The 13,870-nt window shown below is 42.3% G+C and overlaps 2 protein-coding genes across 4 annotated transcripts in view; both read left to right on the top strand.

The window, feature by feature from the left end:
* The window catches only part of LOC121711609 (dynactin subunit 6-like), a 6,327-nt gene extending 3,734 nt beyond the window's left edge, over window positions 1–2,593 (top strand). The window contains exons 2-8 of one of the 3 annotated variants that reach the window (XM_042095376.1): window positions 584–669; window positions 914–978; window positions 1,149–1,254; window positions 1,367–1,455; window positions 1,535–1,582; window positions 1,694–1,836; window positions 1,997–2,593. In XM_042095376.1, coding sequence (XP_041951310.1) covers window positions 638–669; window positions 914–978; window positions 1,149–1,254; window positions 1,367–1,455; window positions 1,535–1,582; window positions 1,694–1,836; window positions 1,997–2,086 — 573 coding nt within the window. In that variant the 5' untranslated portion in view covers window positions 584–637 and the 3' untranslated portion in view covers window positions 2,087–2,593. Of the gene's footprint in view, window positions 1–558; window positions 670–913; window positions 979–1,148; window positions 1,255–1,366; window positions 1,456–1,534; window positions 1,583–1,693; window positions 1,837–1,988 lie in introns of those variants that run through there. The other 2 variants (XM_042095368.1, XM_042095385.1) reach the window with 2 other exon arrangements.
* A 4,498-nt stretch (window positions 2,594–7,091) lies between these two features.
* Window positions 7,092–12,608, top strand: LOC121711603 (RNA-binding protein with multiple splicing-like). Its single transcript, XM_042095357.1, has 9 exons — window positions 7,092–7,476; window positions 8,265–8,342; window positions 8,643–8,681; window positions 8,889–8,951; window positions 9,486–9,636; window positions 10,295–10,419; window positions 10,611–10,676; window positions 12,166–12,239; window positions 12,473–12,608. The coding sequence occupies exons 1-7, from the start codon at window positions 7,408–7,410 to the stop codon at window positions 10,668–10,670; spliced, it is 585 nt and encodes a 194-aa protein (XP_041951291.1). The 5' UTR covers window positions 7,092–7,407; the 3' UTR covers window positions 10,671–10,676; window positions 12,166–12,239; window positions 12,473–12,608.
* The last annotated feature ends 1,262 nt before the right edge of the window (window positions 12,609–13,870 follow it).

Below are 13,870 nucleotides of genomic sequence, written 5' to 3'. Positions count from 1 at the left end.
CAGCGATGGGACTGTCGCTGACAGCGACCCTGTGGGACTTAGTGACAGAGGAGCTGAGATTCAACTCAGACCCAGCGAGTCGAGACATGATCATCATTCTGAAGCCCCGTAATTACCACACCATGTTCAGGGCCTGCTAATTAAGCGCCAGAACTGCCATAGTCCAGTGGGGATTTACAATCCTTTCTGAAAATAAATTAAAAAAAAGAAAAAGAGAACCCTGTGCTTAAAATTTTAAAGAGCATACTAGAGGAACATCTTAAAAGAAACAGACTAACTCTGTCTATTAAGTAGTCCTAAGCTTCTAGCAGATATTAGTAGGATAAAAATGTACCCTACCAACTGACCCTTGTCTTATTGTATAGCCTAACTACCTTGCCAAATATTCCACTGTCTCTGTCTGTGATGTGGGATGGTAAGGTCCTGTGTGATACAGCATACATTTTATATATAAAAATGCACTATCAAAAATAACCTGTGGGTGGCGAAAGTTCCTGTATGCACAGCTCAAAAGACATAAAAAGTCGATTGACGAGTTTGCTCAAAATTGTTCTGCAGACCGTTAAATCAATTGTCGAGAGAGATATGAGTGTACCAATGATTGTTCACAATCTGAGCATAGGCTACTGATGTGAAAATGGCTGATAAACAGCAAACTGTCCTGAAGAGGTAATTATTACTAATTAAACAGAATGTACTTAGTGATGCATGATATAGAGCATCTCATGTTGAATAGTTCTGTTAATAAACTTTAGCATACTAATGTTAGCAAATTAGCTTTAGCTGAGCAGTTATTGATTACAGGCTAAATACTTTCCAATATGAATATCACATGTGCATCCTAGGTAACTTGTTTAGATTGTCTGCTTGCATGAATACGTTACCATGTCTGTCTGTCTGTGTGTCGCTTCAGTGGGAAAATTGCGGCTGGTGCAGTGGTCTGTGTGGAAAGTGAGATCAGAGGAGATGTCACCATAGGTAAGCTACTACGTCTGTTTGCATTCGGAGGAATCTGTGTTCGAATTCCTTATTTCACAGAAGACATGTGTTATGTCTTGCAGCATTTCAAGTGTCAGTCACAGTGTAACTACACATTTATATAGCTCTTCCGTACGTGTGATTATTATGGTGGTTCTGGATGATGGCAGGTGCCCGCACAGTGGTCCATCCGAAAGCTCGCATTATTGCCGAAGCAGGACCTATAATAATTGGTGAAGGGAACCTGATAGAGGAGCAAGCTCTAATCATTAACAGGTAAACAAGTCTGAATCATGCGTAAATTAGCCATAGTAGACTAGGCCACTTTTCCATCTTGCACTTGCACTGAATATGTTGATGTTGTTGTTGATATGACATACATTTTCAGCTATCCAGAGAATATCATGCCAGAGTCCGAGGATGTGGAACCCAAAACCATGTCAATTGGCATCAACAATGTCTTTGAAGTTGGATGTGGTATCCTTTTGCAAACCATCTCATACCCTTCCATTACATGTCCTAAGATCAGTTATGTTTCTTACCACTGACTCAACAGTTTCTCAGGCTTTGAAGATTGGGGATAATAATGTAATTGAATCAAAAGGTTTGGATAGAACTTTATAACCCATTTGACATTTATATGATAAAAAACCTGTTACAATGATGACAGAGTGCATTGAAAGTCACTCAAGTGTGTGTGTGTGTGTGTGTGTAGCTGATGTTGGTAGGAATGTGATTCTGACAAGTGGCTGCATCATTGGAGCATGCTGCCAGGTGAACACATGTGAGGTCATCCCAGAGAATACGGTCATCTACGGCTCCAACTGCATGCGCCGCATCCAGACAGAGAAACCACAGGTACCTATACCCCTCTCAAAACACTGACCACAAGGATTACTTTAAGAAATAAATCTGTACTTGTGATAACGTATGTGCAATAAAGAACATTAGAACATCATTACAAATATATTTTTTTATTTAATGGTATTCTCTCTTTATCACTCACATTGACTGGCAGCCACAGACTCTCCAACTTGATTTCCTCATGAAGATTCTTCCAAATTATCACCATCTAAAAAAGACAGTCAAATCTTCTGGCAAGAATTAACCAAGGAAACATGATTGATGAAGTGCACAAGTATTGTATCCCCTTCAGGTAAAGAAATGGATGAACTGGGCCTTCAGTTAGAGTGACACTCCAGAATGTTTATGGGCCCTAATTTGAATGATCAGCAAAGCCTTCAGGCAAACTAAACTAATTTAATAGGCAAAATCAAATGTAATAGGCAAGATAACACCAGCCACAGTTCATGCACGAGAACTTTGCTTGGTGACAGAGTTTGCCCCATCTTTAAAATTAGGGCCCGATGTGCTCAAGAGTTCATGGAATAGGGCTATGCTCACATCACTCATCACTCTAGCTACGTTTTGAGCTCTGGGCTTTTTTCTTGAAGTATACTGATCCACCACTAAAGCAGTAACATCAGTAATTGTAAAGGTAGTTCATTAAACAATTTTCAGTAGGCAACTATTGTTTCCAGCCTCATAGACATTCCACATTCCTATTTGAATTGTTTTGTACAGTTTTCTTGTCATTAAATTAAGGTCTGTGTGACACCTGTTTATCCATGTGTTCTTTGTTATTTCAGTCAAAATATCCAGATTATGTACAGTTTATGTGGTGTCTGTACTAAAGCTCCATAATGTAACCCCCGGCTGCTGTAATGTTTGCCCTGGTCACAGTGTGGCGCTCTTGGGGCCCCTTCACGTCATAGCTGCTTCTGTTTTGTGAAGAGCAGCTGCAGTGTGTTGTCTAAATATTTGGTTAGCAGCATGCATGTCATCATCAAATATACAGTATATATATATATTGATGTAGCCATACACCCATGGAGTGTAATGTCTTTCCATTATAAGGTGGTTAAAGATCTGCTAAGCCATCTTCAATGTATTTCAGTACAAGAAACGGGTAGTGATGTCAGTAAAAGGTTTCCACATGTATAATGGCTTACCTGAGATAATATAAGGTTGTTCCTTTGAATATATCAGTCACCAATCTCCAAAGGCAAAGAGCACAGCTCTTCTGTCTCTTCACCCAGCAGTCAGTGTGAGGTCACCAGCTTTGGCCCACATGCTGTGAGTGTCACAGAGAAAAAAAGGTCCCAAGGGTGCTGATGATGTTGTTCTGACAGCTGGCCTTTGCATCCTTGGGTAGCATGAAGGGTGACCTATGGATCTCACACAACTGGGATCACCATTTTCACTGGCTGTTTGATCTCAGCTCAGCATGACGGCCAGGACAAGGAACAAGAGAAAGGTGGTGACAGAGAGGAACATAAGAGCCTCTTACAATTGAGAGCAAAAAAATGCAACTGTGATTAAGAATATATATTGCAGATATATTTTTGTAATTCATTTTACATAGTAGCTCAGGTTGGTAGCCTGTGCTTCAGAGTTAATGCACTCAGTGACCTGGTTTTATCAGCATATGTTTCTGCTGTAAAACTTAGGATAAATGTATGTATTTCAGATAGTATTGAACCTGCTGTTGGTATTGGCTCTCAGGAAATGTGAAAACAAAGTAAATGATCTGACGCTCAGAGAGAGAGAGAGAGCAATGGTGAGTTGAACTACTATAAATATTATTCTACATCACAGCAATAACTCAGTGCTGAAATGCCTTGCCTTATATGGACTGAGGTCTCACTGCGCTGGCCTGGGCTGGAATTGTACTTTAATGCTCAGCATATGGATTCTGTGATGCATAGACTAGTAGTTTGGTGGCCATATAAACAGAATGCCCACTCACTTGGTATATCTACTCATGGGTTTTGGTAGCTGTCATGGTGGACACTACACGCAGATTCCATTTATTGCTTCTTCTCTGTTTGTTTGGGTATGAACACACCCACACACATTTGGGACCAAGAGTGAAAATCTTTGAAGAAAAACACCAAGGATAGCACTCAGTCATTTCACAAACACATATCCTAAAAGGCAGAATTTACTGCTCCAGAAAGTAGCACAGGGCAGAAAAATAAGAGCTATTCACCCCTCCTTAAAGCTCATCTAACTCCCAGAGGAAAAACACTGCCTGCTATCATGGGTTTGTTTTAGTTTGCCTTTCAGCTGGGAGGCAGTCAGGCTGAGGACTGATAGGCCATCATGGTTCACGGTTCACATTTTGTCACAGTGCAGTGAGGAGGAAAGCTTAGTTAAAGACTTTCATTTCCTATCTGAAATGATTAACCATTATGGAAACATATGTCAACTCTTTGGAATTCTGCAATAGAACACTATAGGTCTGCTCCTCCCCCACCTCATCCCTCTCTCTCTTTCTCTCTCTCTCTCTCTCTCTCTCTCTCTGTCTGCTTGTTTATTATATCTCAGTCTGCTGGGGCATGGGAATACAGGACAGCCAACACGTCCAGCCTAACCGTGCCCTGTCTCGCTCTGTGCTGTCATCGTAACGGCAGAGAGACGTTGCAGGTGCTCCAGTCGGGGGAAACAGCAGCATCAGAGAGGGGCTATTTTCTGCATGATGGCCCGTCCTCCATGGCCTGTCAAGCCCAGGACCCAGTGGTCCAAATGACTCCATCCGTGGTTCAAAGGTTGAGCACATACTCTTCCTGTGCCTCTCTGCAGGGTCTCCGCTGCCGAGTGAATCTGTGTGTGAAAATGGGAGGCACTGACCATGCGGTCACACTGTTATCCCTAGCCCACTACACTGGACACAATAACACCACATCTGTGGGAGACAGGAGTACATAAGTGTGTGTGTGTGTGTCTGTGTCTGTGTACTGTACGCTTAGGTGTGTAGGCAGAATTCCAATAAGAAATCATCCTACATACTCCAACATCAGAGCCGGACAGTAACGGAGTACATTTACTTGAGTACAGTACTTGAGTACAATTTTGAGGGATCTGTACTTTACTCGAGTATCATTTTTGGGGAGTACTCATGACTTTACTCAAGTACATTTGAGAGGCAAATATTGTACTCTTTACTCCACTACATTTCTATCCATAACCGTGAGTATCCGTTACTTCTTTTAAACAAAAGGAAAAAAGAAAAATCTCGGAAACCCTCAATTTGTTGTTTCCCTCTCAAACGTGATTGGATTGTGCAGGCGCCACTGATTGGGACAGCCTATCAGCAATCACCTTCAGCTTTCCGCCAAAGTCAACTCCATGGTTAGATAAGAGACGAAACAATGGATGAAGACACGCAGCAGGTCAATCCCGGGAATGTGCCAACCCGTGGCCCCACCTCGCCAGATTTCAATTTTCTAAACAAGTTAATGATGGTTTTCGCTTCAAAGTGTTTTAATTACAAAATAGTATTTTGTATTTGATATATTTTAAATACATGTATTAGAAATACTGCCCATCCCTGGCAACATGGTAAAAAGATGAAAATGACTTGATTTTACTTTCAATTCCTTTTACATTCTCCAAGGTATTAACATTAACATTTTTCACAATTCCATGTAGGACGTTTCTGTACATAAATGTAAGCACTGTGGCAGTAGTAATGCAATATTTAGAAAATGTAGGCTACTCTTGTACTCTTGATACTCAAGTACTTTTAAAAACAAGTACTTCAGTACTTTTACTTAAGTAGACATCTGACTGTTTTACTATACTTGAGTAAAATTTAGCAAAGGGTCTCTGTATTTTTACTCAAGTAATGAAGCTGTGTACTCTGTCCGCCTCTGTCCAACATAAAGATAATTGTATGATTGTATGATTCCTTGTATGATTCCTTCCTTCATAACAATTTCCCTAACACAGCACTGATCCTGGACCAGCTCTGGCCCTCATCAATGCCAGCTCCCTCTCAGTCTCTCAGCTATGCAGAACCTTAGGGGGGTGGGGTGGGGGTATCTGTGTTAGCAGGTGTTCACAAATAAAACACAAAAGCATTCCTCACTTTAGCTATTGGCTAGATGTGTGCAAACAAGCCCACTGATAAAGTAAAATCCTCCCTGGGCATAGGTTAGGGTGTTCACACACATGTGTGCAGACAAACTGTACACTCCTCGTTAGCATGCAGTTCTGTCAGGAGCAGCTGTGACATCTCCTCTCTTCACACTTCTCTCTAGAGACAAATGGGGAGAGAATGAGGGGGGCAGTCAACTCTACACTCAAGAGAATTGGTCTGTCTTGCTCATACACTGCTTGGCCAAAACTTGTACTTATTCGCACACAATATTTCTTTGGACTGCTTTGGTTTTGATTAATTTACCGCACACATTTGCCATGACATTGTTTTGACTATTTGTAGTTTCACAGCATCTATTTCCTTTATATTTTTTGCTAAGATTGTATTGTTATATTAATGATGGGAGAGTTTAACCACTTTTTAGTGTTCTCTTGCGCATTTTGATGGGGTTAAAATCGGGACCCTGCAATGGCCCAATGTATGAAAATGACTATTCATCCAACCTTTCACAATTTTAGCCTAATGAATCCTGTCATCCTGGACCTGGAGTATGTCCTAGCCACCTGAGAATGGAGGGGAGGAGGCGTGGGGTGGGGGGTGGGGGGGTTAATTGCTGACTTTCTTTTAATTCAGTCACATTGCTGACTTCCTTTTAATTCAGTCACATAATGTTGCTGTGCCTAGATTTGAACAGTTGAAGTGACAACTTGCTTTTTTAATCTGTATGCCATGTTGAAGATGAGGATATAATGCTGACACAGCGTTGCCAAATATGTTCATCTCCAGAATGCCAGTTTGTCCCAGTGCTAAACAGCTGAACACAAGACTGCATTTCATTGTTGATCTTTCTGAGCCCTCTGTCTGCTCACAAACCCAAACACTATACATAGCAGTGATTGTTAACATGGCAGACTTTGGCCATTATAATAGTTCCTTAGCCTATTGGCAAGGGGCTCGGTGAGGTCGGAATGCTGTTTTGGCATCATTATGACTCGAGATCAAGTGGCAATTTTGAGATAATTCACTGCTGTTCAAATGATTAACACACCCTCCTCTTCCAGTGCAGTTGTAGCCATTTACATAAACGCAATACCATGGCCACCGGTTTGGTCCCCACCCCTCGTCCTGCTTCCCAGCCCCCAATGAAAAGCAGTATCCGACGAGCATACAGTTGCGCTGCTGTGGTGAGGATGATATCATCGGCGGCACCTCTCGCTGAGCTAACTGGGAGATAACAAAGGGGAAATGTTTCTCACTATCACGGAGAATTATCACTGATGTGTTTGGAAGCAGTGTCATTGGCCTGATAGTTTCGTTGTCAACACTTTCTACCTCCTCCCATGCAAGTTTTCATTGGGTTTCTCCTGCAGCTGATGACGACTTTGAGTTGAACGCGGCGTTTGTACCTGGGCTGGGCAGGGCAGGGCTGCACTGTCCTCTACTGCTTCGTGTCGGTCGCCGCACGTACGACTGTCCATCTCCTTATGAAAATGAATAACTTCGCTCTGGAGAAGGAGACCGATGGAAATGAATTTACAGCCAGCGATGAAGAGGTAGGTTATTGTCTGTCCCTTATGTTTTTTTTTTTTACTTTCTTATTTGTTTACACAAAACTAATGAAGTAGGCTAGGCTAAATCTCAATCTATATCTGAAATAGGCCGACTATATTAAATGCTGTTTTTCCAAAGTGATTTATAAGGTAGGCCTAATTGTTTTAATTTTAAGTCAGAAAATGCAAGTCGTCCTGTTTATTGTTTGTGAAGATGTCATAGTGAGAGTATTTTCCATCTGTGGCAAATCAGCTGTCTGTTGAGCCATTCCATTGTGTGTGTGAACACCTGGGCCCCATAACTTCAGGAGCTACTGGCATCATTGATCTAAAAATGACACCATGGTATCTCTTTGAACTTGGCTGGAACAAAAGATGTGTTGAATTCGGTAGCACTGAAGCAAATACTATAACTCTTGGAGTTAAATGTGTCAGTGGAGTTGATGGATGGCCCGTCCACTCTGGGAGTGAGATATTCAAGTTGATATTTGGATCAGTGTTTGTGTCCGTCCTCTTCACCGTGATTTGAAGTGGAAATGCTTTGGCTCAAGTGGGGCGCAAAACACAGGAGCATATGTTTTCAATGTATCGTGGTCACAGCAACTGTGGTTTTACTCATTTGTGTGGGGAGGTGAGGTTTATTAAACGATTGGGGATTCCATGAACCCACTTTGGTCTCACAAATCTTGTGTCTCTTGAATCCCCTTTTCTCCATTTAACTCCAACTTCACAGTTGTGCATCTGTATCTAATGATTGTGAGATGAAATCTTATGGTAGCCTTTTTGTTAAGGTCAGGACATTGTTTGTCAGTGGGCTGCCCCTGGACATAAAACCCAGAGAGCTTTACCTACTCTTCAGGCCTTTTAAGGTAAGTTGTTCAAGCTGGGAGAATGATCAGTGCTCAAAAACAACAGTTACATATGCTGTGCACCAACATGTGCACTCAAGACTTTCTATCAAGTATAAATAAATGCCTTTTATTTCATGAAAATGTTACAATATTTAAGTAGTGTCGCCATATTCAGTGGATGTGGGGTTTTGTGTCACTGAATCATAATGGATAAACCATTATGGACATAATTGGACATATGGACATATGTTGGACATATGTTGTCACTGTGTTCCACACACTAAATAATATGTCTTCTGTGTCATTCCCGTTTCTCAGGGTTACGAAGGGTCATTGATCAAGCTCACCTCTAAGCAGGTAAGTAGAGGAACACATCACCAAGCCACAAAGAGAGATCCTATTAATCAATCTCGGTTCAAGAGTCTTACTGGACATTTGTGTTTGTCACAGTCCATAACACAAAGCCCAAATTTGACTTTCTGAACTCCATTATTTACATAATCCATGATTCACAGCCATTTATTAATACATGCCCCTGCCTCTCCCTGTCTCTCTCCCTGGCAGCCCGTGGGCTTTGTTAGTTTCGACAGCAGATCAGAAGCGGAGGCAGCGAAGAACGCACTGAACGTGAGTTGAGCTGAGCCGAGCCCAGCCCTGCGAGCACACCTGCTCCCCCGCTCCCGCGCACGCAGCCCAGCGCTGCGCTGCCGCTGCTACGCACTTTGATCACTCACCGTGTCACAGATTTGTAGTGGAAATAAACCTCTGCTCGCAGAGCTGTGCTGCTTAAAAGGGCGTCAGATCAGGGGAGCGGAAAAAAAAACACTCCTGGCAAAAACATGGTTCTCTGCAGAGGCTCAGTCTAATGTTCAGCACAGCGTGTTGACAGGGTTGCTGGGAAGATAATGTGTATTAGGTATTTATATGCAAGGTAGCTGTGGAGTCAGTCTGTATGTGGAGTTTACATCATATTTATTGTAGTTCAGGAGGTGCTTTAGGTATCCAGGAGCAGAGATTCTTACATTTGTAGTTGAGAGCGGAAAACTACACCAGTGTGTACATGTAAGTGTAGGTGTAGATCTTGTTTTTGTAATGTAGAGAAATCCAAAGGTTGGTGTGAAGTGCTAAAGTGACACCTGGACCTTTGTGTGTCATATGCAGGGGGTTCGGTTTGATCCGGAAATTCCCCAGACCCTAAGGCTGGAATTCGCCAAGGCCAACACAAAGATGGCCAAGAACAAACTAGTGGGAACACCCAACCCATCCATGCCCCAGCAGAGCCCCGGCCTCCAGTTCATCAACAGAGATGCATGTGAGTAGGCCCACACATGGTCTTAACTGACCAAGGATATCGTCATCACAATGACATCCTCTCATGTACTAGAATAGCTTGTCTTTAATAAAAACAATTAGATTGTGGAATAAATAACTATTAACAACCATAAACATGGCTATTACTAACATTACTCTCACTTTGGGAAGTACAGAGAGAATACTGATGCATCTCCTACTAAAGCTGCACGCTGCGGCAGTAAAGTTGACCTCTCTTGAGTGGACAGTGGGGGTAAACAGAACGTCATCCAACAAGATAAACTTTAAAAAAACATAAGGCGGTGCCACCCCCTCCTCCGCTTTGATGTTTTGACCATGGTTTGTAAACAGCTTTAGATAACAGAGGAGAAGCCGGAGCCGGCAGCATGTAAAATGTGTTTGCCATGCCCTTTCCCCAGCTCTCACACAGACCTACTTGTACTGGCTATTTTAAATGTTTGCATGTGTGTTAATGCTGTTCTCAGCATTCCCGATGATATCTCTGTTCTTTCGGACTCTTTCCGTTGCTGAGCACTTAGAGGGTTCTGAGGAAGTTGAAGTGATATTTGATATGTGATCCGATACACGTGTTCAGTATGTGAATATTGAATAGTATCTATTGCCTCATCTCCACTGCTGGTGCTCTTTCTCTCTTCTAGATGATGTGTCTGTTCCCATCCTCTACTCAGCTGCACCCGAGGTCTGGTCCCCCTACACACTCTACCCCTCTGAGGTTAGCCCAAATCTGCCAACGTTCAGCTACCCGTCTGCTGTGCACACACAGGTAATACGTCCAAACACACACACACACATACAATTTTTATCGTCATCTTAACACACACTAACATAAATTCTGTCTGGTAAGTCCAGTATACAGCACATATACACACACACACACACACACACACACAGAACCATAAGATATGGGGGGGAAGCCAAGGACCTTGTTTCTTTGTGTGTGTGTGTGTTCTGCAGGTTCGCTGGATCCCTCCTGCCGACTCCTCACAGGGATGGAAGGTCAGGCAGTTCTGCTGAGAGAGGGTGAGTTCTCATCCTGTATCACGGTTTGAAACAAAGAGAGCACAGATATCGCTGATGTCCCGAAACCCTGTGGTGGAATGGAAACAAAAAAATGTCAATGTCAAAAAGGATGTGCCTCTAGAATAGATGTCATTTCTGAAGGCAAAAAATGTTCCCACATAATCCCATGCATTCAATGTTTCTTCCATATGAATATCAGACCTTACACATTTAGGTTCAGCTTCATGTTCATAAAATTAAGCCTAGTCCTACACTAAACGCTTTGTTCACTGGACATCTCTATTGAAGTTTCCTTTTAGTGCAGGAGTATGGGAATTCCATGTATGGGAATGGAATAGCATAGAATGGTTAGAAAGGTCATGATAATCTATTCATGAGACAGTTTGTCCAAATTCAGTGGCTTTAATAACTGGAGAGTGTTTCTACCTGCTGGAGGAAACTATATGCTCTCATGAACTGGAGCTCTGAATAGTGCTGAGCACATTATCTGTGCTTGTGATGGTGTGGCTTTCACGTGTGTGCCTGGGGGAGTTGGGAGGAGGAGGACCAGGGGATGGCATGTTAATTGGTGTGACCAAAGGCTTCAGCAGCTTCCTTCACAAATGTGAGGGTGGAGAAAGAGCAAGGGAATACTGGAGGGGCTGGAGAGAGTGAGAGAAAGAGAAAGAGAGAAAGAGGGAGAGAGAGAAAGAGAGAAAGAGGGAGAGAGAGAGAGAGAGAGAGAGAGAAATTAAGGACAAATGAGCAGGGCCTCCTTATCTGCCCTGTGTGAGCCTCCCAGAGGGAGGGGTGTGGAACGGAAACAGGGACCTTCAGGAACAATTTGCTCCGTAAATGGCGGGTCACCGTGCTTCATCATGTGCCCATTACAGCAGCGCGCGCGGCCCCATCCTCCGACTCACACAGCCCACGGTTAACATGCAAATCACCCTCTAATCACCTCTTCCTACCCACTCACTAATGAGCAATCAAGCTCATCTGCTTCATTTGGCCCTTCATGCCTGCATGCCTGGTCTCCATGCCGTAGAGCAGGTTACTCTCGGCTCAAGCAGCCTGCTCAGTGCTGGAAAGTTGGTTGAAGTGGAGCTGAATGCAGTATGCATAATTGACTGGTGTGGCTCATTTGCTAAAGAGGTTTTTTTTTTATCAGGGTTTTATGTGTACAGAGGTGTGCATCCCACCCTCCCCATCAGAGGGGTGCACTACAAAGAGAGGTTACTGGCTTACCCCGGTAACTTTGGGAGTAACCGCTGATTTCCAAAAGAACGCTTTACTGCATATTTAGCTTCTGAAGTGCCTTATTGTTTTGACCCAGTAGCCTCGCTTGGTAGTATACCCCTCAGGCTCCCTGGACGCACTCAGTTTTTACACTCAGTGAGGGTGAAAGATCAGATGTTAATAAGACCCATTACTGTTTTAAGTACACTACTGAGAACTCTAATATTGCCCTAGTATGGTGTGCTGACTTTCACTTTTTTGCTCTTTGCAGTTACGACAGAGTCCTTTAAAGCTTTCATAATTAAAAAGGAAGATTTCCTGATTTAAAGGATCTTTTGGCTTTGGGTGAGTTTCAAACAGACTTCCCTTGATGTTAGACTGTACTAAGGGATCATATTGATTTCTATGTTGTGTACGAGATAGTCACTGTTGAACTTCTTTAAAGGATTTCAGTAACTGCAACTGCTGAATATTTTGGTTACTGTCACTCCTGGAAGCTATTTATTGTTGATGTGCTGATACAAGGCCCCAAGTTCAGTTGCCATGGTAACCGATCACATGACTTTTCCCAACAACAGGGTCTCCATGGACATGCAAACGGCAGTGTGCCTCAACCAAACATCAAACGGCCGTCCAAAAGAACACTTGTCCAATTTTATACTGTACAGTCTTTTTACTATTTATGCATAAAATAAAATGTCTGTTATCTTCGTTCATATGATTAAACAAGATACAAGTATACTTTACAAAAGTGTGAACATTTCTCAATATTTTGAGGACAAAACAGACAAAACCATTATAATATTTTTGTAATGAATGTATGTTGTATAGCACTATTACTCCTTTGTAGAATTTTCTGTGTTTATTTACTGGTTGACTATGTATTAGCATCAATGTTGAGTAAGAATATGAGCTGTAAAGAGAAAGTGTGGTGTGAAAGATTAAAGCAAATACGTGGCATCTTGAAACGGGCCATGAACAGGCTTTGAGAAAATGATGTTTCCAGTGGGGTTGGCTTATTTTGTAGTCTTTAATCTCTCAAGTCAAGGGGGAGTCACATAGAGGATCTTAAAATAGAATCAGCAGTGTATTTTGGGAAAGTGACGCAACTCCCTTGAGAATATGAAGTCCTGTCTTTAAACGGAAATCCAGTACAGCCTCAAAGGTCAACATCAAACTGTTGATGACCATTTTTAGTCTTTCACCGTCAAGGCCTTGTATGTCTCATTTAGATCATGCATTTGTATTTGGTCAAGCTATCTAAGGATTTAAGGACATAATGGAGTAATTGTGACAAAAATATTACAAATTGTATTTATTCAGATTCAACTCACTAAGATGATCATTCACTATGATAATGTCAAATGACGTGTTTCCTAGATCCAAACAAAGCAACAATAACTTGCGGCATTAAACATTAAAACAGAACCCTGTACTTGTACAGTGACCATAAGTAGAAAATGTAACTTTCATATTCAGGTTTCTCTTTCCAGCCTGAGCTCCATTCAAATGACACCTGTATGTCTTAGACCGTCTCAATGGGAGAAGCCATATAGCGCCTCTCCCCACAGTACAGAGAGAAGCACTTGAAGGTTAGATGTCGCTGGATGTTTTTTCTTGAAGAAAAATGAGCTATCCAAGAATGTGGAAGGATAAATCAATTGCAAATAAAGCACAGCAAAGTCTAGGGAATATTTGCATTTCGGGCTTCCATAAATCAAGCAAAACTGTGGAAAGGACTTGCTGCAGACAGTGTATATATCAAACTCACTCAACCCTCTCCTTCTCCCTATCTCCTGTTGACAACATAAGCCCAACCCTGGGCCTGCATCCCAGGCAGGCTGTTGAGATTGATCTGCTTTTTGGTGACATTTCCTTGGGGCTAGGAAGGCCCAAGGCAGTCCAGCAACCACAAAAAAGCAGGTTAACCCCATCTGGTCTACAAAGGCAGCCTGAATCTAGGTACTTTAACAAAT

This window comes from Alosa sapidissima, chromosome 1 (assembly GCF_018492685.1).
Source record: "Alosa sapidissima isolate fAloSap1 chromosome 1, fAloSap1.pri, whole genome shotgun sequence".
Classification (NCBI taxonomy): Eukaryota; Metazoa; Chordata; class Actinopteri; order Clupeiformes; family Clupeidae; genus Alosa; species Alosa sapidissima.
This window is presented reverse-complemented; position numbering and strand designations above follow the sequence as displayed.